The following is a 27,186-nucleotide window of genomic DNA, read 5'->3' as shown; positions in this document are numbered from 1 at the left end:
TGCTATTATATATGCAAGTATATGTTTTAATTATAATTTGTAAAACTAGATAAATGCAACATATAAAACTGCATATTATGCACTTTTGATAAAACACAATTTATTCCCAAATTGATGTCTTATTCCTAATTCACATAATACAGTGTTCTCACATAAATTTGTTTCTTCTTTGCGTATATAAACTTCATAGGTCTGTTATTTTGAATAGTGCCCTGTAAGGATGCGCACGCATAGTCATCGGGCGCTATTTTGAATAGTGTCCTGTAAAGATGCGCGCGAATGAAATAGTGCCCGCTAGAATGTTAGATATATTTGTAACATGTGTGCAAGGTTATGTGAATTTGGCTTTATATACTTGGGGTAAACGCACGTTTCGTTTGGCAGGTCACAAGTGTGTGTTTCTTATTATAAATTATATCTTAAAAAATGCAAAAATTAAATGCTATATTTGGGATCAATGTTTTGAAACATGTTGTCTGTAATAAAAGCATATATTTTTATATAAAATGTATCTTAATATGTGAAATTCTTTACAATAAAAATGAATTTTGTATAAAGAAGCGCATTTTTCCGTGTCCAACTTCTGCAGGGAGACAACTCGCGTGCAACAATAATAATGTACATATTATTAATAGTCACGATTCGTTTGGCAAGTCACGAATGTGTGTTTTTTATCAGCTTTCGGCTTCGGTCCATATACTATTTGGGGCTGCCTGGCTGGTCACTATTCTGCCATAGGGCCCTCAGTGAGATTTTCTATTTCTTAAATAGAAGAAAAAAATTAGTGATACATTTCATTAAATAGTACAGTAAAGGTTTTTCGCCATACACATCTAAATTTAGATTTGCTGGTACAAACAAAATATTAAATATTCATAGAATAATTTTTCACTGTGTAAATTCAATCTGAGCTTTCCTGGTTTAATGTAACCATGCTTATGTATCTCATATTTTCAACATATTTGTCACTAAACAAATCATGCATATCAATTTAAATATTTTACAAACATATTAATCAAACTTTTTTTTTCTCAGTTTTAATATAAATTTCTCAAGCCTTTTAAAGATTGCAGATTTTCATGCATATGATAGGATTATCCACATCAAAGACTGATAAATCTTTGAGCATTAAAATCTGTCGTTTGATTGATGGAGTGGGGTGCAGTCAATGTGGATCACCTGCATGGATGGCACTGCTGTTTCCTAGGATTTTGGGCTGGTAGTCTGGAATGAGGAGTTGGAATTATGATATGCGCTGCTGTATTAAGAGCTAGGATTATTAGATGCATCATGATGCATGATAGTGTTTATAAGATAATACTCTTTTTAAGGGGGGGGGGGCCGGCATTTTTTTGTTCCTTAGTTTGCATCAGTGAGTCAAATAAGTATTTAGGTTGAATTGTTTTGTCCTGTTGGCATAATTCTGTTTTCAGTAACTTAGTAAAATAGACATCAATCTGTGTTCAGCTATTTCTTCCAATGGCCGTCATTCTGTGGTCAGTCAGTTTGTCCAATGGAATTGTTATGTTTTCAGTCAATTAGTCTAATGAGCATCATTCTGTGGTCAGTCCATTAGTCTAATGGAATTATTCTGTGGTCAGACAGTTAGGCGAATGGGCATTATTCTGTTGTCAGACAGTTAGTCCAATGGAGTTATTCTGAGGTCAGAAAGCTTGTCAAATTGGCATCATTCTGTGGTCATTTGCATAGTTCAATTCAACTTCAATGGGCATCATTCTGTGGTCAGTCAGTTAGTAAAATAGGCATCATTCTGTTTTCAGTCAGTAAATCCAATTGACATCATTCTATGATCAGTCAATAAGTCTAATAAACATGATTCTGTGGTCAGTCAGTTAGACCAATGGGCATCATTCTCTGGTCAGTCAGTTAGACTAATGGACATCATCTGTGGTCAGTCAGTTAGTCAAATTGGCATCATTCTGTGTTCAGTCAGTTGGTCTAGTGGACTTAATTCTGTAGTCGGTCATTTAGTCCAATGGGTATCATAATATGTGGTTAGACAGTTAGTCCAATAGGTATCATTATGTGGTCAGACAGTTAGTCAAATGGGTATCATTATGTGGTCAGACAGTTAGTCCACTTGACATCATTCTGTGGTCAGTCTTATGGGTATCATTATGTGGTCAGACAGTTAGTCAAATGGGTATCATTCTGTGTTCAGTCAGTTAGTCTAGTGGACTTAATTCTGTAGTCGGTCATTTAGTCCAATGGGTATCATAATATGTGGTTAGACAGTAAGTCAAATGGGTATCATTATGTGGTCAGACAGTTAGTCAAATGGGTATCATTATGTGGTCAGACAGTTAGTCCAATGGGTATCATTATGTGGTCAGACAGTTAGTCCAATGGGTATCATTATGTGGTCAGACAGTTAGTCAAATGGGTATCATTATGTGGTCAGACAGTTAGTCCAATGGCTATCATTATGTGGTCAGACAGTCCAATGGGTATCATTATGTGGTCAGACAGTCCAATGGGTATCATTATGTGGTCAGACAGTAAGTCCAATGGGTATCATTATGTGGTCAGACAGTTAGTCCACTTGACATCATTCTGTGGTCAGTCTTATGGGTATCATTCTGTGGTCATTCTCTAGTCCAATTGGCATCATTCTTTTGTCAGACAGTTAATTTGGCAGTATGTTCCTTTTGTCTATATTTTTGTATGAGAAAATAAAACCTTTAAAAAATCATTAAATGTTGTTGTTATAGAAATAGAACCTTGTACATGTATTAAATTGTGTGATATAGTGGTTCATTAACCAGGTTTTTAACCAGGTTTTCCGAAGGAAAAAACTGGTTATTAGATTGGCGAATGCGGGCGGGCTGGCGGGCTGGCTGGCTGGCGGGCAGGCGGATCAAGCTTGTCCGGGCCATAACTATGTCGTTCATTGTCAGATTTTAAAATCATTTGGCACATTTGTTCACCATCATTGGACGGTGTGTCGCGCGAAATAATTACGTCGATATCTCCAAGGTCAAGGTCACACTTTGAGTTCAAAGGTCAAAAATGGCCATAAATGAGCTTGTCCTGGCCATAACTATGTCATTCATTGTGAGATTTTAAAATCATTTGGCACATTTGTTCACCATCATGGGACGGTGTGTCGCACGAAAGAATCACGTCAATATCTCCAATGTCAAGGTCGCCACGACTAAAAATAGATTTAAAAAAAAAAAAACTTACAAAGGGGGTTAATGTTGTTTGTTCATTTCAAAATTTCAGTTTGAGTTTTCTCCCTTTATCAGATTTTTTTTCGCAATTAAAACCTGGTTTTGTGACAATTTTGTCCCTTGTTTTTAAATAAAATGGTTATAACTTATTAGAATTTGAAAAAATAAAAATTGTTGGATTACTTTTTAAACATGTAAGGTAAAGGTGTAAAGATCAATGCTTCTCAAAAGTAATATTATGGCCCTAATAATTGATTACCAGTAAATATTCTTAATATTCTACTTTCAAGGTTCATTCCAAGAAAATAGTATGATCAATGAAAGAAAATTCAGTTTAACTAGTTCTTGCCACCCATGTAAAATGGAATCCATGTGGAGCCTTTTGATATCACAAGCTAATCTTGGAATAAGATGGAAGTAATTAATCTTATAATTATGAATACACTAAAATTGATTGGTAATATATTGATCCAAGCTAAGGCCAGGAGAAGAATTGTGTTTGTCTGATTTATACTGAAAACCATTGAAACCACATTAAGTAGAACATTCATATTTAAACTATGTTAATGCATTTTTCAAAGCGTAAGTTTCTGCTGTCAACAAAGTGACCCAATTTTTAGACACATAAAGTTTAATAATCTTACAATACTTTTTCTATTTGTAGAATATATAGTGGAATTATTTTGTCCAAACATGTGAACTGGTACCGGGGCATCATTGTGTCAGTGACACATTTCTAGTTTCATGTACGTAAAGTGTCTTTATGTGTACAGATTTAATCTAGCAAAAACTGTATCTACAGAGTTTCTGTAGTAAGCCAATGTCAACCTTTCTTTGCTTTGTGACAACAGATCGTAGGTTACAACAACCAAGTGAAGAAAATGATTTTGATTGGCCTTATTAGGTACAAAAACCTGTAGAAAACTGTGTTGCCTTTCACAGTTGACATGTATTTCACATTTTCAATTGATGCAAATTTCTACTATGACTATTTTATCTTGGAATTTAGTTTAAATAAAACTTTTCATAACAGATTTTGACTAAGAGGATAGTCCTACAATATGTGGATATGGATGGATATACTTAGTTCAACATGATAGTTGAAGTCTTGTCACTGTGTTTATTTTTATTGTTGGACCAGCTTGAACTATAAGTCTGAAGACATCATTTTTAGCTCGGGGTTTTCGGAGATAACCTGAGGTATTGTCATAGCCAGCTCATCGTGTCGTCCGACGTCCGCGTCGTGCTAAAACCTTAACATTTTGTTAAGGTTTTGAACATTGAAACTTCATATGTAGATGCACCTTGTTGAGTTCTACACACCACGCCCATTTTTGGGTCACTAGGTCAATGGTCAAGGTCACTGTTACCTTTAAAAAAAATAAAATCTGACATGCTTTCATTTATTCAAAAGTGCACCCGCAGCCGAGCGTGGCACCCGTTATGCGGTGCTCTTGTTTATTCCAAGCGCCGGGTCAAATAACTTGTGTGGGTATTGGTCATGAAATAATGTTCGCTGCCATTCTCTTCGTACCTCTGATTTAACCCTTTGCATGCTGGGAAATTTGTCGTCTGCAAAAATGTTGTCTGCTGAATTTCTAAAATTAGCATTTTCTTTGATTTTTTTCAAAGAATACTATCAGAATAGGAAACAGTTTTGATCCTGATGAGATGCCACATTTTGTGGCGTCTCATCTGGATCCAAACTGTTTGCAAAGGCCTTCAAAATTCGGTTCCAGCACTGGAAGAGTTAAGTTGGGTAGTTACTGGAATGCCTCTAGCAGTCAATCATTCAGATTAAACATTAAACATTAAACTAAATTCTTAATAGCAATTCAGTTTAAAAAAAGTATTAAATGAATGTCCAAACAACACCATAAAAAGAACCAATTAGGTGATTCTGAGTGATCAAGTATTTTAGAAACACTTGACATATCAAATGAAATGAATTTGTGTTAGTTCAATTTACACCAGACTGAAATGTTGATTGAATTTCAATAAATTGTTTGTCATATGAGACAAGTAAATTTTTTGAGAGGATACACAAATCCTTTCTTTATCAGCTAAACCACTTCATGTCATCTTAATTTCAATTGAAATCAACAACTATTCACTTACCATTTTGTTAATTTTGTACGAATCAAAAAATCAAAAGTAATACATTATGATATAAAAATGTTTGAATTGTGAGAATGTAGTTTTGCATTTATGTCTAACTAATCATTTGTGAACAACGATTAAACTTAATATTTAAACTTTGTAACAAAATTGTATATAATTTAATTTTACATTAATGCTAACAATATGTGAAAATAGCAAATTTTATTCTCGTTAGATTATTGTATGTTAAAATTGTAATACACAGCAGAAAGAGAAAATAACATGACCAGTGCACTGATAATTGAAATTTAAGGAAAATGTAAGATATTTTAATGAATGACCGGAGATTGGTATTGTTAAGAGTTTGTGAGTCAAAAAGCAAATCGAAAATGGAGGATAGTGGGGAGGGTCAGGGTCCTAAAGACATACCTGACGTTCTTGAAAGGTTGAATGTAACCGAGAAATTGGTGAGATTTTTCAAGGATCACGTGTATAGCGGAGGTTTCCTGCACACTGATTCTGAAGAAAAGCTGTTTGACTTTTCCGAGGCTAGTAAATTGTGCTATAAGGTAGGAAGTGTGACAGACTGTGGAGCTTAACCCTTTGAATGCTGGGAAATTTGTCATCTGCTAAAATGTCGTCTGCAGAATTTCTAAAATTAGCATTTTCTTCGATTTTTTTCAAAGAATACTATCAGAATAGCAAACAGTTTGGATCCTGATGAGACGCCACGTTCTGTGGCGTCTCATCTGGATCCAAACTGTTTGCAAAGGCCTTCAAAATTCAGTTCCAGCACTGAAAGGGTAAAATAAAAAAAATAAAAAATGTGATTAGGAACAGTGCTCAGAATTTGCAAAGGTACTGTACAAAATAATTTTGGAATATAAGAATTGAGTTTCCAGAAATGTTATAAAATATATGATAAATATTTATCATGCAATATTCTTATAAGTTTCTCCTTGTTTATATAATTATGAATTCCTTAAAGCATTAATTTTACGATCTATTATAAAATCATATCATTGAACTAGTTTTATTGTTTATTGTAAATTTGAGATCTGTTGTAAATTGCAGTAAAATAGTTTATTTATACCGTTCTGAGTTCTCTAATCTCAAAGTGTATGGATATCATACTGATATAATGCACAAACAGTGTTTGGTGAAAAAATTGCATTTTATGAGGGCACAATTATGGTTTTGAATTGATTTGTTTTATTTAGTTTACAATCCCTGCTCTTTAGCCTTCATGAACATAGAACCTTAATAATTACTACTTATATATGACTTCTTAAATTTGTATATCTTTCAAGACTTACTTTCTTTGCTGACAAGAGACACTAACATCATAAACATGACCAGTTAATGAATTTATGACAGGATTTTATTATTCTGAAGATGTGGTTAATAAAATGTAAACAAGAGTGTTTGCGCTCTCCACCTTAATGTGCGTGCATCAATAGAAATTGCACAGAATACATTAAAGTCTTCTTTTACTTGGATGGTTGTATATTAGTGCTGTGAGTTTATTAAAATGGAAATTACTTTGAGAAGATTTCCTAGATGTAAATTGAAAAGAGAGGTCAGTTATGAATTGAGAAAAATATGTGTGATATCTAATTCAAGTAGATTGCATTGTTTATTGATTATGAACCTCAAAAAAGGAAATTATGGTGTTGATTTTTGTTTAACCATTTAAGAATTCTTGAATAAAAAATTTAAATAAAGCCCCATTTAAACACTCAAAATCAACAAAAATTTCGTACAATATTTCCAAAAATAACATTTACCAATTAAAAGTCAGTGTTCCTGATAGCTATAGCCAAAATTTCAACACTAGACGCGGTCTGGTATCTTTAACGAGATACAAAATCCTCATTATTTTTTTTTGTGACAATATATTTCATCTGAAATTTACCCGACGATATGCGAACATTTACAAGAGAACGCGAGATTGGCTTCAGTCAGCCTTGAAAGCACAACATTGTTTTCATGGAAAATTAGTTTTCATTAGCGTTAAAATTTTGGTTATTATGCTATAAGGAACACTGATTTTTTATGTGTCAACTTTTTTTTGAAATATTGTAATCGTTGATTTTGAGTATTAATGGGGCTTTAAAGTGTTTTTGCATTGTTCTTGAAAATGTACCAGTTACCCCCCCCCCCCCCCCCCCCCCCGAAAAAAAAGCATGTTCACTAAGATTGTGTTTAATTGTTTGATGTGAAGGATATTCAAATAAATGTGATCCATGACAATTTTTTAACACATCAAATGACAACCTATTCATAAACTCTAATAGCAACACAATTTTATAAGTTCTATGGCACCTATGCTACTCCATATAGTGTTTTTTTCTATGCTTTCAGATTGAAGAGCGTATCAATATTGACACGTTGGAAGCCCTGAAGAAGACATTCCAGGAGGCGGACACCAATAGAAGTGGTCAGCTGGAACTTGACGAGTTCAAACAGCTCCTGAAAAGCAAGCTCTCTGTCTCGGCAAATAGGGTACAAACAACTTGTTTGGTCAAGTTATAAATGTAGCTTTTATTGACCTGCATTTGCAATTCTCCAGAAGCATGTGATTTGAATCAGTTTGTATCTTTATGCAGATCAGCTTTGAAATACTGAATATGGGAGGGAATTTAAAATGGGCTTAGTGTATACATCTGAGATGTAGATTCAGCTGTATTTTAATTAAGTGCACTGTAAAAGTACTTCATATTGTATTTCCTTTTAATCTTGCAAACATTATTTCCATGCTATTTTGGTTTTCTCCGCTTAAGCTTGTGAGTTATTGGCCAGTCAGTTTGTGCGTTTGTCTGTCTGTCAGATGTAAACCAAAATGATACATTATGTATAACATCATGCAATGCTGCTTACTACAGTACTAAGTTTCTATTCTTGCACAGATGTTATCTATAAACACTTTCAATACACAAACATCATTACCTCATGTTCACCTTTACATTGAGCTTATTTCGGACTTATGATTAGACAAATAGGCTATTAAATGAATACTGACAGGGCATCCATCGGCGCCCTCGGCATTTCTTGAATGCAGAATCTTGGTATAATCACTGGTTGACTGTCAACTGTATGTATGTGCATCCAGCATTGAATGATTTACTTGGCAGATTTTCATCAAACTTCATCGAGAGATCCTTGAGTAAAGATCCTTCAATGGTTTTCAGGTCATTTCAGATTGGCTGCATAATTAAATGCAGGCTACTAGATTTTAAAGAAGGTTTTTAAAGTAATTACGTTGAAAAGTCACTTATTTTCACAATTGTGCACCCTTAAAGGAGGCCCAAATTGACTCCCTGTTCATGAAGATAGATTGGGCCTCAGAGGGTGCCATCACATGGGATGAGTTCTGCACGTACATGCAGCTCGAGTACGCGGAGAAGGAGGACTCGTACAAGCGGGCAAAGGATGTCGACTTCCACCTGCCCGCTAAGATTGAGAATATTCCCCACCGAGACCCCGTACTGAGGATAACAGACACCCCAGATGGTAACTTCGTGGCTTGTAGTCAGGTAGGTTGGGGTAGATCATTTTCAATGGAATGAAGGACTTTCACATTTTTTCATTTTAATTGATAAATGTTCTATTAGCAATTTTTAATATCATTAATATAACCTTTTTATGTAACATGGGGAATCTTGATACCAGCTCAGAGTCAAGAAGCGTGTTAAACTTACAGAAATGCCTGTTATAAAATGTTTTTTGTGTCAGAAACATTAAGAAACGATGTTTTCTAAAGATTTTTGTAAATAACATTGGTAAAAACTGTTGAAGAAGTGATATTTATTACAAATACCACCATTACATGTAGTAACATGTGGGATTAAGCGGTCCCAGTGCAAACGTCTGAGAACGTGTTAATTAACCAAAATAGCTGTTATAAATAGCTAATATTATTAAACAACTAAGAGTTTTTGCAATTGCAGAATAAATAAAATGCAATTTTTTCAGTGTTTTTCAGTAAGGGATGAACAAAGTTTCATAAAAATAATCCCAAATGTCTTGTAATGTATAAGCTTGGATGCCACTTTGGTGTAAACTTGTCAAGGTTTTCTAATTGCAATATCATTTTATTAAATGGGCAGAGCGAAAGTCTTCCAGGCAATTTACCTAATTTAAATTATGCAGTTTTCAACTGGCAAGCTGATCAGTGTAATGCAAGAGGAACATCAGCGAGTTTTTCGGCGTAGTTGTTTACCCAGCTTTTCACATTAGTTGACCTTTGTAAGCGTCCAATAAAATTTGAATAAAAATATCCCGCTAGTAGGGCTTGAAATTTTCAAAATTGAAAACGTTAAATCTACAAACAGTTATCAAATTTATATTAATAGGCAATTCAATTGACTTTTCATTTGTTAAGAATTGGGTATGGAAAGGGATACTACAGTGCTTTTTTACAACAATGTTAACTGCGTGTTCAGCATGAAACAATTTTATCTTTAATGAAAATTAGGCCTGAGCAATTGAACAGTTTTACACTCAACTCTCTACATCAATACAGTTTATGTGTGCTCCTTTATATCTTGAAGAGTTTCAGTCCCAGAGTGTTTGTGCTTTTATATTTATAATTAGTACATGTTAATACTACCATATGCGTACTAGTATATTTTAGATCATAAAGGTTGTTTTTTTTCGCTATCCTGATATTTGTTTTGACCAAAATAGTGATCTCAAATATTATTTTGACCAGAAATATCTTGACAAAAATCAACATCATATATCTTTTTAAAGATATTTCATATTTCTTGCTCTTTATTTTAACTTTATTGTATTTTCATCAAAGTTTGTGTAACATATGATAAATGTTAAAATTTTGTAGGATGGCATGGTTTCCTTCTGGTCATCAAATATAGATCTGAAGAGGACCAGGTTTGTAGTGGTAAGTTCCATGGCAGACTTATGAATCTTTACCATATATATGATAGTAGATTTGGACAAAGGTTACTTGTATTGTTGAAATACCCAATAGTAACTCTAAAAATTACCTGTATGCACTGTTTCATTTTAACCCTTTGCATGCTGGGAAATTTGTCGTCTGCTAAAATGTTGTCTGCTGAATTTCTAAAATTAGCATTTTCTTTGATTTATTTCAAATAATGCTATAAATATAGCAAACAGTTTGGATTGTTCTGTGGCGTCTCATCTGGATCCAAACTGTTTGCAAAGGCCTTCAAAATTCGGTTCCAGCACTGAAAGAGTTAAAAGCTTTGTTTTCTGCATCTACAACAATATAAGTACTTTTTTACATTCCATGCACTGTTTTATGCCTAATGAAGATGTAATGTTATGTTATATTTGAACATATCTATTTGTTTGTAATAAACCTTAGTTGAAAATTCTGCCATTTAATCTGCAAATATTACTTTATACAAAAATAATGGCCGTAAGCTGAACTGGGTGTGTACGTTTTAAGCATTGACTGTCAGAGGACTTTTATTGGGGGAATATCCGAAATTGCAGACATTAAACTGTCAGTTAACATATGATCATTAAAAAAAACTCAACTAAGAATGTTAATAAAGAATATTTATTGATGAAATGAATATAAAAAATGTGGGGTACATGAAAACAACCAGAGCATGACCCTAAAAAAATATTTGAAAAGTTTTGTTTATTATTTATGATACCAGGTAAACAATATTATCAATGTTCTGAATACCGATGACTTGCAATTTTCTTGTCACACAAAGCTATAAATAAATCATTTCATATATAATATTATTTGGGGGGAGCATATAGTCGCCGCTTCGTCTGTCCGTCCGTCCTTCCGTCCATCCGTCCGTGTGTCCGTCAGTGCACAATTTTTGTCCGGGCTATTTCTCAGCAACTAATGACCGGAATTCAATGAAACTTTATGGGAAGCTTCACTACCAAGAGGAGATGTGCATATTATCAGCGGGTTCTGGTCGGATGATTTTTCACAGAGTTATGGCCCTTTGAAATTTTCCATTAACTGTACATATAGTGCAATTCTTGTCCGGGCTATTTCTCAGCAACTAATGACCGAAATTCAATGAAACTTTATGGGAAGATTCACTACCAAGAGGAGATGTGTATATTATCAGCGGGTTCTGGTCGGATGATTTTTCACAGAGTTATGGCCCTTTGAAATTTTCCATTAACTGTACATATAGTGCAATTCTTGTCCGGGCTATTTCTCAGCAACTAATGACCGGAATTCAATGAAACTTTATGGAAAGCTTCACTACCAAGAGGAGATGTGTATATTATCAGCGGGTTTTGGTCGGATGATTTTTCACAGAGTTATGGCCCTTTGAAATTTTATATAAAAACTTTTCTTGTCCCCCCAACTACTGTGCCCTCAAGACGTTTCCTTTTATCTGAATATATAGTGCAATATTGTGACAAAAACCTTTGTGGAGCATCACCCGTCTCTGACGGTTTCTTGTTTTTCAAGTTGATAGAAACCTTACATATGAAAATCATGTTTCTCCTTGTTCCAGGACACAGAGCGGTCATCAAGGGCCAAACCAAAGTGGATCACAGACTTTGTTATAATGCCACAGTATAACAAATTCATTGTTGGAACTGGGTATGCACTTTTTATGAAGACCTTAGCAGAGCTCCAGATAAGGGCCGTACAGCCGTAAATACGCCTTTTCCATGAAGATTTACGCATTTATTTTTATAAACTGGACGTATAATTACGACATTAATATCCATTTTACGCATTTACGAAAAAAATCTGGCAGTACCGATACGTCTGCGTCAGCGCGGCGTGAATTGTTGGTCTCTAACCTAATGGCGCTTTTCGTTAATTTAAATTACCGAAAAGTTGTAGACTGGGTTCATATATTATTGTCTATTCTGTCGCGTGATTTCCTGTAACTTGTAAATCCGTCAAAAACAATGTCTGCGCGCAATGGAATGCCGGCTTAACTGAAAGCGGTTCAAAACAACACTTTGTTGTCATATAATGACTACATACGGTGTCGTCTAACCATCCTGACATTAAATCTGTAAACCCAGAAAAAGACATTGTCGCCCCGATATTAAACGATTTGATTGCATCGGTGGCGTAAAACTTTAGAAAACACGATGAGAAACGGATGAGACAGTGAAATAAGTGTTCATTTACTTAGTTTACTAGTTGGCTTGTGTTTTCTTGACAAGAAAAATGAAGAAATATTATTAGTCATGAGTTTTAATGTGTAGTTGTATTTGCATCATAATTCAGAACGGAAAACCTAATACAGTAACTGTTTGAGAAGCTTCATATATTTATTATAATTGCTGCAAATGTTTATGTAAAGTCAGTTATACACCCTTCAATATCCAAGAACACGGGTAGTACAGTACTACCTTTATTTTTGGATATGGTAGTACAGGTACTAATTGATTTTAAGCGTTACTCCTTTTCTTTCTGTCAGTGGCAGTACCGTTACTAATTTCACAAATCCTTATCTGGAGCTCTGCCTTAGTTCTACCCCTTTTATATTTAGTACATCTATTGGAATTCAGATTTTTTTCACAGTCTTTAATCCTTTTGAATAATTTTTATAGAGTTATTTCTTAAAGTTCAATTCTGAATCTAATATTGGATTTGGAGATCAAATAAGACAAAAATATATTTTTTCTTTAGTCAGTTTGATTAACTTGTTTGATTGACAGTTTTGTATTTTGTGCCTTCAATCTGTTATGTTCTTCTGTTCCATTCACACGTGCACTTAGTCAATCTTTTCTGAACTGGTTATACATTATTCATCTACGGATTTAAATTATATTTCCACATATTTCCACTTTATCATGGAGACAGCCTATGACAATCAAGATTAGTTTCTCTGATGCAAAATATAATATTAAGGTCAAACATAGAGGTCAAAAGTAATATTTCATAAGTGAATCTTGGTACAGCAGTTATTTTACTCTGATAGTCCTTTTGTTAACAAAATACTTAACATGCATTTAGAAAGTTTAAATATAAAGTTTTTTATTTTTGCATTCTCTGTTTATTTCAGGGACCGAGAAATCCAGTTTTTTGAGCTGTCATCATTCGAGCCATATTGTCAGATCAGTGGACTAGAAACTGTGCCTTTAAAATTAGATTACTGGTAGGTAACTGGATTCTGTTGAGCATGCATAGTACATTGATTGTACAGATTCCTTCATCGGTTGCTTTCTGCTGTAAAATCAAGAATGCCAGGATGGGAAGCTTGTCAACTCCCCAAAATTAAAGCAACTAAAATATTGAAAAGTGATGTTTAAAGCTGTAAAGGCAAACAAGCATTTGTATGCCAATTCAGTTGTTCATGTTCTTGTTTAATATACAAGTTGTTAAATTTGTTTGATCACCTTTGCTGTCGTGTAACCTTTCAGTTCCACGGGTCACGATGAGTGCCTGATCCTGTTTGGGGACAGTCAAGGGGCCATCAACATTCTAGTCATCACATCTGCGGGCGAGTGTCTAAGGTGAGTTGTGCACCATTGTGAGGGAGATTGTGAGATTCTTAGGGTGATGTGAGGAGATGGTTTGTTGGATGGGAGTGAGGTCCGTGCGGGAACAGAATAATATTGTTGATTTTAAACATAAAATAATCCATATTGTTAATCCGCATGCATGCATCAGCAATAATTTTGGCTTTAAATGGATCAATCATACATATCCAACAGCCAGGTTTTTTTATGTTATGTACAATATTGACCCTTTGTTTGGTAGGACTTGGAAGAAGGCAACCAAGATTGATGACTTCATTGCAAGCATATCCCTGAATGACGCTGTTGGGGCCAATGTAAACTTCATACGCTGGGATGTACATAAGGACTGGGTACAACAGGTTTGTGATGCAATATCATGAATACAATATATATTTGTAATAATGCAATATCTGGTTATAAGTTTCTTGTCTCTTATTTTCAACATGCAATTTGTCCTTAAAGCAATAATATAATGCATATTATGTCAAATTTTTTCTATTCATGCTCTGGGCAAACCAGTACATTAAAAGCAATCAATCACTGCTGGAAGGGTTGTTGTGCTACAGCATAGTGGATATTTTAAATTTTAAAAACCAATGACGCTTATTTAGACACTCTTAAACTGTTCCCAGGGTAGAACCTGTATTGCAAAAGTTATTTACTTGATCAGCTTCAACTGAAATATAATTGGTATATCAATTCTATATATAATTTAGTAAGCCATCTTGACCAGATGTAGTTTAAATGTGTTGTTTTTTTTACTTGCAGTTGAAGTACTACCATGAGATAGGTCAGATTATATCTTGCTCAAATCACGATAACACAGCTCTTGTCATTGGTAAGTCTTGAGTGTAACTATCATAGAAATTGTACTTTTGTTATACCTCACTTGTTTTTCTATGTGTATTTTGCCATTTCGGTAACCAATCATATTTTGTGGCAAGCTATTTCCTTGAAGTTCTACAATGCCAGTAGCCGGTGCAGTCAGCACAGGCTAATCAGGGACAACACTTTCCGATTTTATGGAAATTTTGATTTCAAGGAAATCCTGTTTTAGCTAAAATCTAGTGTAGGTGGAAAGTGTGGACTTGAGAAACTAATCTTGGAAGACACTTTGCCCACATACATTAAGCCCAGTTTTCTCACAGACTCAATTGTTAAGCAGACTCTGCAGTTTCACACTCACCCACTAAATGCCTATTCTGTACAGGCTGTACCACTGGAAGCACCCACGTGGAGTCCCAACTAAAGGAAGTGAAGGAAAGCCTCCAGAAAGAGAACAAGGACCCGATGGACCGTGGCAAGGTCAACAAGTACACGTACGGACTTGTGCGACCGAGGCTCGAGTCAGACCAGTCCGTGTTCAAGGTGTACAAGGGCGTCAAGTGCTTTGACTTCTCCAAGGAGAAGAACGTCATCGTCACCGGCGGAATGGATCGCATCGTTCGACTCTGGAATCCATATGTGTCTGGGTAAGTGTCTTATAATGTATCTATTGATTTTAGTTAACAATTTGTAGCCTGAGTAGATTACATTGATGCAAGAGCAAAACAGCATACTCTGCTTTCTATTGGATCTACCCGTTTAAATATAAAGAATTCTACTTGTCTCTTACTGTAATTATTATGTGATATGTTGATTGTATCTACTCTCAGTTATACAATTTAATGTTGTTGTTAAACTGATTAGTGTTCCATATTCACTGATTTGTTTAATGTGTAACATTGGTTAAGATATTTATATGCATTATGATGTTTAAAAAAATATTGTAAAAAGCCAAAAAAAATTCTTATAAATTCATGTGAATAAATATAAAATGAAAACAGTGAAAATTTTTGTTAAGTCAGGTTGCAAACTAACTGTGATTTCATATCATAAATCATGTAGATACCAATGATACTACTCTTTCACTTCTTTCTCTTTCCTTCTCAACTTATTAGCTTTTATGCTATCTACACTACTCTCTTTTACTATTTGTATTATAACTTATATTATTTTTCCATTTCTTAACGGTATACAATTACCTATCACTGTACTATATTGTTCGTAATTTTGTCATGTCTTTAAATAGTTGTTATACGTTTGGTTGTTTATACCATAACAGCAGCACTTCTCACTGACAGAAGAGAGACATAGTATAAGCCTCGAGCTTTCTTCTCAATTCTGTCCAATTGTATTTTACAGTCTTTATGTTAAGCAATACTGCAGTTTCTACGCGCCTAGTATATTGTTCGAAAATAATGTGTGAGTTTGTAGTGTATTGCTTATATGTACTTTCAATGAACTAAATAAAAAGCGTTTAAACCAATGACGCATTTCAAGAAGTTTTTGTTTAATATTCAATACTGCCTCGTACTAAATATAGTTTGTCACTCTATTACTAAATTTACATAATTTTTCATTATGAGTGTACTTTTTTATGGAGTTATTTACAGTAAAAATTTTAGCCTCATTTTAAAGAAATGGGACTTAATGCATGTTTGTAAAATGTTTTCTCAGATAAGCTTGTGTAGTGTGCACTGCAAGCAAGCTTATCAGGGACGACACTCTCTGCCTAAAATGGATTTTTCAGGGACTTTGTATAGACCGTTCCATAATCGATAAATTGACCGCCGCCATATTGTCAGTCACATGACTGTCCGCCATTACACTGCTGCTAACTGGTGCGAGTCTGCGATTCCAAAAGCCAAAGACGTAGAGAATACCCGCTTAACCGTTGTCGGATAAATAAATTACTTAATGAATTAATGTGAGGCGATCATCACATTTTTGTTGTTTAAATGATTGTTTGAAGTTGAGATGGATTGTTACAAATAAAATGTTTAAAATGCTTTCGTGTATTTGCTTTTTTTTATCTGTAATCAAGTGGTAATCATCGGCGAAAATTTGCCGGTTCAGTCGCTCATACTATGTCTTAGATTAGACTTGTTACTTTTAACGCTTCACAAACAATTCACGCATGTATTGTTGTGTTGATGTTAATAGCCGCAACATCAAGCAATTTATATTTTAATTAATACTTATTAAAGATTCTCGCGCAATTAATTACCGCTAATTGTTTGTAATTGGTCTCATTTGGTAAAAATCTACATTCCAAAATCATAACATATTATATTAAGTACGGTATGGTATTTTTGATACGCCTTCCATTATTTTTCTTGTTCTAACTGATATCAAAGATAAAAAATTGTGGTTTGGATTTATATTTAATTTTTTTTAGATGGAATTTTGTCACGTTAAAAAACGAGCTTTTTATCATGAGAGAGTGATATTGATCTTGACGATATTTTATGTGATTATTCGGAAGATGAAGAGAATGTGATCTATGTGATATATCTATATTTGCATCTGTGAATCATTTAACAGCTATAAAGCTAAAAAATACTAAAAAATGTATTTTATAGGTCTTTGAAGTAACGCAAAACATATGGATAACGACACCAAATGTTTAGTCAATTAATCCACACACAAAAACACCTAAATAATATTTCAAAAATATATTATTAAGCGCCAAACTAATTTATTAAAACATTTATTTGCAACTTTAAAAACGCGGCATAAGCATCAAATTAAAGATTATCTGAAGACTGAAAGGCCAACAATTTGGCACAACAAAGAGCTCTATGCATAAGCCGTAATATTTTTTGCAGAAAAGCTTCAATAAATTACAATAGTAATACATCTAATTATAAAAATATAATTATGAATGGCATGAGTACATTAGTGTGATAAACACGTGAGTAATAGAAAGTGCATTGAAAATAAACGTACTACAAAGCCCTATTAAAAGCGAAGTGCATGACAGTATTTACATGTAATTTTAATTTGATGGGTTTTGTACAGAGAATGACGCTATTTAGGAATATTAACATACAACTGAAAAACACAACTTTACATGATGCAATTTGAACTGTGTATTCATGTATATTGAAAACTCGTTACTAGTGAGTATGAGTGGCAAATATCTAACATTTTAACACACATATATCTATATTAATATATTTTTTTAAACATTATTTACCCCCGTTCGTGTCAAATGTAATTTCTTGTTTTTATGATGTCGTTCGTGCATTGCCGTAACATTAAATCTTCATACGAAATGACGTAGTTTTAATTAACCGATACCCGCTAAATACGTTAAATGTTATGTTTTTAGGTAAATTTTATAATTATCAAATACTTTTTTTCATAAATTAAACCAGTATCTTTACGGTGTACAATTTCTGATATTCTATATTGGACATAACTTTTAATTTGTACAATATGTAACATATCTAATGAACGCAACTGTTAAGTATGTCGGGGGTTAAATATTAAACCAAATGACTGCTTAATACTACCAGAAAGAGAAGACATGGTGGCATCATCAATTGTGTTTAATGACCAGACTGTCATCTGCCACCCAGTGTGGTTTATGACACCCCGGAATGACGCCATGTTGTTAGTTAAGTCTGGATAATATCTGATCAAAACGAGATAATCGGATTATGCAGAACAAACGGGCAATTCAACACTGGAATGCAAAGGATTACGCGATTTTAAGATTGATGCATATAATCAAATGATAAATATTGCATTTAGTTTAATTAAATGGTTTTTTTTAATGTGTCAACGTGTTTACTTTCCTAGACAAATACCTAAAAAATGCACGTTTTTCAAACATTTTTCTGTTATAACACTAGCTTAACATCTCCTCTAGCAGAAAAACTTTATTTCATACAATTTGCATGACAAACAAAAACGTTTTACAAAAAGAAAGAAATTCACCCGTTGAATAATCGGTGCTCTCTTATATATGTTACCGGTTGTTTGGCAGTAGTGTAATGGCGGACGCGGAGAGTATTCAGGGGAGATAATTGGGTAATTACTAAATTATGGAACGGTCTATACATAAAAAATTTGATACAAGTGTAAAGTATTATCCTTGATAAGCCTGTTCAGACTGCCCAGGCTAATCTGGGACAACACTAAGCAAGTGCATTAAGCCTAGTTTTCCTAGAACGCCTCTTATTAACATTGACAAGATATTGAAAAGTTCTATTTTCAATGGGTTTTGTTCATGATTTTCCAGCAAGCCAACAGCCATGTTACGAGGCCACAGCGCGCCTATTTTCTTCCTGTTCATTGCGGAGGAAGAGAACAGAATATTCAGCATTTCCACAGACAAATGTATAAAGGTATGATAGGTCACACTGCAGTATTCTGCATGATAACCATGTGATATTGACATGCCTTTATGTTTATCATAGCTCTTGTGCTTTCTCGAAATGACCTTGTTCACATAATGGCAAAGTGGCTTTTATTAAAAAAATATTCATAGATAAACAAAATATTCAGGATTATAAATGGAGGTTCCAAGTACCAACTCTAGGGCTATTGCAATATAAAAGAAAAAGATAAACTGTGGAATCTTGACTTTAAATTAAAAACAAAGACATTTACAAAATAGTGTGAGCCATTCATTCCATATTTTTGAAAAACAGGCAATGCAGATTTTTTCTTTTTTCGAATGATCAGATATTTTAAATTTTAAAACAGATAATACCAGTGGCCACATTTTTTATCAACTTTATCAGCTAAAAGTATTTACCAATGAGCCTGACTTGTTATATTTTCGTAGCAGTACAGATATTTAAACATGGGTTTAAAGAAGAAGACATATTACATTTTGCTGCATGTATGTTGCTAGTAATCCATCCCTGATTTCTCTACAACTGACATCAGTCTTATATTTCATCAGTCACTTTAATTTAATCCTAAAAACAATCATTTTCATTTATAGTGCTTATCATACAAACAATTTTGGCCTGAATTAAGGATATTAAGAATTTGTCTTTCAATCATTAAAAAAAACAGAACAAAAAAGCATCATTATTGTTCAAAACTTTTTTTGTGAAAAAAAACAACACACTAATGCTTTAATTTTCTTTGTTGTCCTTTTGCCAGGTTTGGGACATACAGGATCATCTGTGTCTGCTGACAATTCGACCCAAGAGTCACAAGATCAGGGGAGACCTGCAGGCCGTTCACTACTCCAACATCTCCAAGACTGTTGCCGTAGCAACCGACCAGATGGCCGCTCTCAACTTAAGACTCAAGTAAGTGCAGGTGGCTCTTCATGGACCCGTTCCTATGGCAACCAGTGATGACACAAACATTGTCTCTCTGTCACCAGTAGTGCGTTCAGTTACAGCGAACGTTCGCTATAGTTCGCGAACGGTCGCTATTGAACGCTCGGTTCACAGCGAACGTTCGCGAACCGAAGCGAAACCTCTCGGGAGGTAGTTCGCTAGCGAAACCAAGATGGCGGACATATAAGTTTTTGTTGTTGTTCAGTGTATTTTCAATATTTTTTGTATTTTTTGTAGTACATAGAATGAATTGAATTATAAACAAAGTGTATAGGTGGTTTGGGGGATTTCGATAATGACGTCAAGTTTGCGCATGTTCCAATTTTGGCCGTCAACACTGCGGCCATTCTGCTACATGTATTGTTTGCGTTTGATGAACCGCATCGTGATAAGGTTTCAATCATATTCGCGACCCTTTTTAAGAACAACAAAGTACTCAGAAATTGAAATTCTTTCAGATTAAATAGAATCCAATGAACGAAAGAAAATAAGGACGAAAACAAACAACAAATTGATTATAATTATGTAATCAACATAAAGAAACTGATTTGAACCTGTATGTCTGTAAAAACTTATCTTGTTACAGATTAACTAAATCCTCTTGATACATGTACATGTTTTATTTAATTGTTTACACCAATGTTGACACTCTTTATTTCAGCATTTTTAACCACCCAGTGTTTAATTGCCCCTTCATCACAAACCGATTATCTCGATATGATCGGATACTGTCCAGACAATTACTAACAAAACAGGGTGTCAAAAACCCAGGGACCTATACTTGTTTGTCTCTGTATGGGGTCATAAACCGCAGGTGTCTGGTCATTAAACACGATTTATGATACCTCCATGTCATCTCTTGGCATGTTACCTAAGCCAAAAACTTAACAGTTGCTTTAATAAAATATTTGAACATATTTTAAAAAATAGACGTACATTTGTCCGAAATGGATGAACAGGAACTATTAAGTATATATATTAGCCAGTTTAAACCAGAGACCTACGTCTCTGTTTAAACATAACAAAAACGTGTTTAATAATAACAATACATTTAAAATATTGTGGAAATTTACTGCTACACAATTAACGTATTTAACGGGTACCTGCAAATATAACGTTTAAATATCGTGCGTTACTGCAATGTTCGAAACATCATCGTGAAAACAAGCAATCGCGTTTGATCATAATATGGATATAAAATACTTGGGTAAAATAAATGTATAGATTTATGGTATAATAAAATGCCAGAATTTTATCGCTCATTATCACTACAAAAGAGTTTTCAATATACATGTACATTCAAAGACAGTTCAATTCGCAAAATATGCATGTGTTTGTTTCCATTTGAATGCTTAAATTTATTAATATTTTCATTAAATGAAAACGAAACGAAAATTCATTCAATGTAAAAGAAAGTTACAATTTCATTTAAAGATTGTAATGTATTGCGCTATTTTAGGGCTTTATTTTATAACTGATTCAATGCACCTCTTACACTAAATTTCGGTCGCTAATGGAAAATAACACTATCGCATCCACACCACTTATAATTATAATAAAACTATTATAGGTTTTATTATTTTTGAAATATCTTTTATTTAAGTCTTAATTTAAAGAAGAATATGGGTATTTATAGTTTTTATTATGAAATTGTCAGTATTTACATGTAGTCTTCCGACGACCTTTCCTCTGATACAATATTGTTATTCGCGATTTCCTCCATCAAAATCGCTATCAATTTTCTGGGAGCCGCCATCTTGAAACGTTCCCGCCGAACTTATCGTTCAATAAGACCGAATCGGAAACGAACGATCATTGGCGAACGTTCGCTGTAACTGAACGCACTGTAGTATTACTGATAAGACTTCATTGGGCCTCCAGTTTTGACCTTTGAGTTAATTTATTTTTAAATAAAAAATATATAATAAGTATTAATTCAGAAGTGTAACTTAACTGGGCCTCCTTTCACCCTGTTAGATTATTAATTGTTTTTGTTTATATATTTTAGTGACATATTATTTGGTGAATTAGTTTTAGAAGATTGATAAAAATAGTACTCTGGTTCAACAGTCATCTTGAGGTTTAAGTTTACCACTTTGAATAGCTTCAATCATTTATCAATCCTTGTAAAGACCTTATCTCATGAATATTAGAATATCTACGTTATATACTCAGAAACATCTGACAGTAGTTGTAACTTTATTTGCTAGTTTGCTCTATGGGAATATTGTACATGTTCTATTGAGTTTCTGTAGTTCTTACTTCATCATTCCTTTATCTGTGAAATTATGACTTAAAAGTGATCCGAATATTAGTTTTGAAGAATATTTGCAGTAAACTTCTGTAAGAGATTCTTTTATGATTGGTTTGTGTATTTGTTGCAAAACAGTTTTATTAGATTTCCCAAGTAAGTGATTTTACATTATTAAACCTTTTTAATAGATTTTTTGTTAGATTATTTGGTGATATGTGTCAAAATGTTATGGTGGACTGTTGATAACCCATGGTTTTCTTAGCAACCAATAATAATTATAAGGAAAAATATTTTAAAATTATGTTATTAGTTATGGAAAATTGTTAATAAGTAGATTAATAACTTATTGGTTTTGAACTTCCTTTATTTTAGTTAAAATACATTTTTCTTATGCATCTAGTTTGTGGTAAGCAGTTTTATACTTTTATTGTGTTGTTCTGACAAATCAAAACAAAATCTGAATGTCTAAGTGTTTTGTTTTATTTTGTCATTTAATACTTTGGAATATGGGAAAGTAATCTGGTTTTTTAGCTCGGCGGTTTTCGGAGGTATTGTCATAGCCAGCTCGTCGTGTTGTGTCGTGTCCGCCATCGTGTCATCCGCCGTCCGTGTCGTGCTAAAACCTTAACATTTTGTCAAGGTTTTGAACATTGGCTCTAAAATCAAAGTGCTTCCACCTACAACTTTGAAACTTCATATGTAGATGCACCTTGATGAGTTCTACACGCCACACCCATATTTGGGTCACTAGGTCAAAGGTCAAGGTCACTGTGACCTTAAAAAAAACACAAAAAACAAAAAAAACTGACAAGCTTTCATTTCTTCAAAAATGCACCCGCAGCCAAGCGTGGCACCCGTTATGCGGTGCTCTTGTTTTTTTCAGTATCAAGACAGATTTCACAATTCTATTCTTGTAAATCATTACATACAAGAAAAAATACTTATAATTTAATTTTATGTTGAGGTAAAAAAAGTCTTAGTAACTAGGAGAAGTTTTTAAATAATATTTAAACCTTTTGACCCTTGAAAGGTTTTATATTTCTGCCTTTTTCTTGCTGTAGAGTTGAAAAAGATTTATCAGGCGGCAGGTAACTAAAACATTGAGAACAGCACCATCAATACTTTATACTGTCTTTATCTATGTTTGCACTATTCTTTCTATATTTTATTTCCATACTTTTTATTCAATTCTCTGAGTTAAGCGCAACACTCAAAATGTAACTTTTAAAGATGCTGAATCTGTATGTTTTAAGAAATTTGTGAATGTCTCTCATAAAAAAGAAATTGTTTGACTTTCACAAAGGCTGAGGAAGTATTATTTGCAAAAATGCTCTCTTTTTTTTACAAATTCAGCATCTTTTACATTTTATTTTAGTTGTTTTGTAAAATATTAGTATATCAGTATTTGGTAGTGTTTTTTTACTACTGATACTAAATTGCATTTTTTTTTTAATGGAAACATTAGTTTAATAACCTTTTAAGTTATATTAGCATCAATTCAGTTGAGACTTATAAAGGACAAGAAAAGCAATACCAGTGATTGCTTAAATTGATTTTATTCTGTATTCTGTTTCATGAATATGTGCTTATTTCAGAAAATTTCAAAATGAAATAAATTAAAAGGGTACAGCAAACAGTAATGATACCATTTGCTTCTTAACAAATAAATTTTATAGGGTAATTATACAATGTAAATCTTAATACCTTTGACATCTATATTTCTAAAAATGAGTGTCATAACACCCTTCTTTGTTCAAAATGCCATTGGAAAGTTTTATTTTTGAGCTTGTTTGACTTGCTCTTATTTGAAACATTCATTTTTTTCTTTGTTTTATTTGATTCACATTTTAAATTGTATTTATCATGTAATATTGCACTTACACATTTCGATATTCTGACTTCTTTTTAATTTTAAGTTTAAAGTTTTGTGTTTATCCTGCAATATTTGTATTATCCTACCCCTGTTAACATGTTAAGGTGGGTTTACTGGAAACACCATAGACTTCTTTCAATCTTTTGGCAGTCTGTTCATACATGTATGCCATTCTCCTACACTTTTTAATGTACAGCATTCGATCATGCAAGCATTGTTCCATGTGCATAAGCGCTTTATATGGTATTACATTTAAAGTTACCAAAAATATGCCCCCTAGGCAACAACTAATACATTCTATAACATAATTCTTTATCTTACAACTTGTGGCGTTGAAGTGTTATCTTGGTCTATTTTGTGATGAATTCTGGTTATATAAGATCCGCATTCTTTGAGTAGTTAGTTATTATTATACCCTAAATTCCTTTTGTACCATGCACCTTTATAAGCTTCCTAGGTTATGCTATTACTTATTTGTTTACAAAGCACTGTTTTAATTCCTTTTTATTACCCCACCAAGCGGGAAGCATTCAGCAGTGCACTTCTCTGTCCATAATTATGTACTTTTGAAAGCTTGTGTTTTTAACCACTTTTTAAAACTTGGTGGATCTCACTCAAACTTTCACAGTTAAAGGACCTTCATGATGATCAGAAAGAAAATAATTTGTGCTGCTACGATGTCAGGAAGAGTTATGGCCCTTTTTTTTCACTAGAAAATATTTAGTCGTCTGAAACAATGTGTTTACAACTTCTCTCAAACTTTAACAGTGAATTATCTTAATATTTAGATGATCAGAAAGAAATTTCAGCTGCACAGGGCTTTGGATGAATTATGGACCTTTGTCTGTTTTTCCGTTTAAGAACATTTAGTCCCCACTTTGTTTTTGGTCTGTTTTTCGACAAAAGAATATTTAGTCCAAAAATGTTTCTATTAATCTTTAACTAATAGGTGGAATTTGCTCAAACATGCACAGTTGAACGATCTTAATGTCTACTTGATTATACAGCAAGGAATTTTGACTGCAACAAGTTTTGGTATAATTATGACCCTTTCTCTGTTTTTCAACTACCGGTATATAATTCCAAAATGTTGTGTTCAAACTCCTCTTGAAATACTGGGTTGTCTTGCTCAAACTCTCACATTTGAAGCACCTTAATGGCATGCAGATGATTTAAAAATAAATTTTTATTGTGACCAGTCTTTGCTGAACTTTTGACCACTGAAGAATATACAGAGAATTTGTCTGTGGCCAAACATTTGTTATGGGGTATCAGTTTCTTTGACAAATTTCTAGTTTTCTTTGAACCACGCTTATTTGTTTATTTTTTGTGTCGTTATTTTCTGTATAAAACTTGAAGTCTTTTATATAAAATTTTAAGTATCCTTTTTTTCGCCAAACAAAGAGCATGACTGTATTCTTCTTCAAAGATCATTTTCTAAAATTGTGTATTATATTTACACCATGCATGAACAATTATACAATTTCTGGATTGGAATTTTTTGTTCAATTGTTCAAGATTTATTCTGTTTGCTGCTCATCAGTAACTAAGGGTAGGAAATGAAGCCTTTAACACTTGATTAACTAAGAAAGGTATTAAATTAAACATAACTTTTAAAAGGACTACACATTTGGCAAAATATGTATCTAAGTGGTAAAGGGTTAAGCAAGTTTTTGCCACATGTTACATTTTTGACCATCTATTTACACGTAACTGATCAAACCTTTATCAAAAAGTTCTGATGAATTGTCCATATATGAAATTACTAATAATGTTATATGTGTGGCCTATTGAAAAGTTAATTTTTTTCCAGTGACGTTTGCATGCATTTAAATATGTGTTTGCAACCAACTCTTGCATGAACAAACACGTATATGACCAAATGAGCCACTTCATTTAAAAAAAGGTCTTATGACATGTGTGGCCAGCAGTCTGGTAAGGAGAAACCCTGGTGTCCGCTATAAAGTCACGCAGGGTTCCATGGTGTTTAAACAAACATTGTAGCTCCTGATAAGACTGCACAAAGGCTACACTTGTTGCATATAGCATAAGACCCTTTTTTTGAAAGAGCCAATTTTTATTGTATTGTTCAACAGGTGTTCTTTTGTTCATCTCTTTCACCCAGATTTAAAGCATACACATATTTTTTCAAGACATCTGACCCAAACAGTACATTTCCTATGACTGAGTTTATAAACACTTGTTAGTTATGATAAGAAAAATGGGTTTCAATTGGTGATTTTCTAAAGTAAGAGTGGACTTTAGATTTTACTATTACTAAGCTTACAAAATGTATATGGGTGTTGTTTATATTTTGCTCAAAAATATTTGGAGGATTTACTCTGACCCCAGGTCTTTATGAAATCCCTGTCCATTCGTTGCACCATCCCTCAGTGCCCTCTATGTATCTTGTACAGGCCCGTCCTCCATGCGGACATTGTGATCAGCCACAAGGAGCCAGTGACTGCCTGCTCCTACAACCCTAGCTTCAAGCAGGTCATCACATGCTCTGAGAGCTCAGTGAGTAGCCATTTTTGTGCATTTATAGTTGTGTTTTCTTCAATTGAGCTGCGCCATTGAAAATGGGTCTGATGCCATATGCAGCCGTTGTAGCTTCAGACTATCATGTGCATTAGCCCAGTCTGATAAGGAGCAACAATTGGCTGTGTTTCCGCTAAGTCATACAATGTTTTGTGGTCTCATTAGAAGAAAAGCTAGCTCCTGACAACGCGACTGCAACGGTTGGTCTTCAACTATACTTGCTGCAAATGCCATAAGATCAAATTTTGCATGATGCTGCTCATTATAAAATAAGCTTAGCGCATCTTATGATGTCTTTTTTATGCTCCCCCAAACAATTTTGGGGGGAGCATATAGTCGCAGCTTCGTCTGTCCGTACGTGTGTCCGTGTGTCCGTCCCTCCGTGCACAATTTTTGTCTGGGCTATTTCTCAGCAATTTATGACCGGAATTCAATGAAACTCTATGGGAAGCTTCACTACCAAGAGGAGATGTGCATATTATCAGCGGGTTCTGGTCGGATGATTTTTCACAGAGTTATGGCCCTTTGAAATTTTCCATTAACTGTACATATAGTGCAATTATTGTCCGGGCTATTTCTCAGCAACTAATGACCGGAATTCAATGAAAATTTTATGGGAAGCTTCACTACCAA

General features: G+C 33.7%; 1 protein-coding gene across 1 annotated transcript in view; it reads left to right on the top strand.

Annotated features, from left to right (window-relative positions):
* Positions 1-27,186, top strand: part of LOC127878740 (uncharacterized) — a 158,854-nt gene that overhangs the window by 24,370 nt on the left and 107,298 nt on the right. The window contains exons 3-14 of the mRNA XM_052425270.1: positions 7,659-7,799; positions 8,597-8,830; positions 10,138-10,197; positions 11,783-11,871; positions 13,298-13,390; positions 13,656-13,748; positions 13,996-14,113; positions 14,523-14,592; positions 14,965-15,226; positions 18,826-18,931; positions 19,701-19,852; positions 26,430-26,532. Of these exons, the coding sequence (XP_052281230.1) occupies positions 7,659-7,799; positions 8,597-8,830; positions 10,138-10,197; positions 11,783-11,871; positions 13,298-13,390; positions 13,656-13,748; positions 13,996-14,113; positions 14,523-14,592; positions 14,965-15,226; positions 18,826-18,931; positions 19,701-19,852; positions 26,430-26,532 (1,521 nt within the window). The remainder of the gene's footprint in view (positions 1-7,658; positions 7,800-8,596; positions 8,831-10,137; positions 10,198-11,782; positions 11,872-13,297; positions 13,391-13,655; positions 13,749-13,995; positions 14,114-14,522; positions 14,593-14,964; positions 15,227-18,825; positions 18,932-19,700; positions 19,853-26,429; positions 26,533-27,186) is intronic.

The sequence above is a fragment of the Dreissena polymorpha genome, chromosome 4, assembly GCF_020536995.1.
Source record: "Dreissena polymorpha isolate Duluth1 chromosome 4, UMN_Dpol_1.0, whole genome shotgun sequence".
NCBI classification, from domain to species: Eukaryota; Metazoa; Mollusca; class Bivalvia; order Myida; family Dreissenidae; genus Dreissena; species Dreissena polymorpha.
The sequence above is the reverse complement of the archived record's forward strand: the minus strand, read 5'-3'. Positions and strand labels throughout refer to the sequence as shown.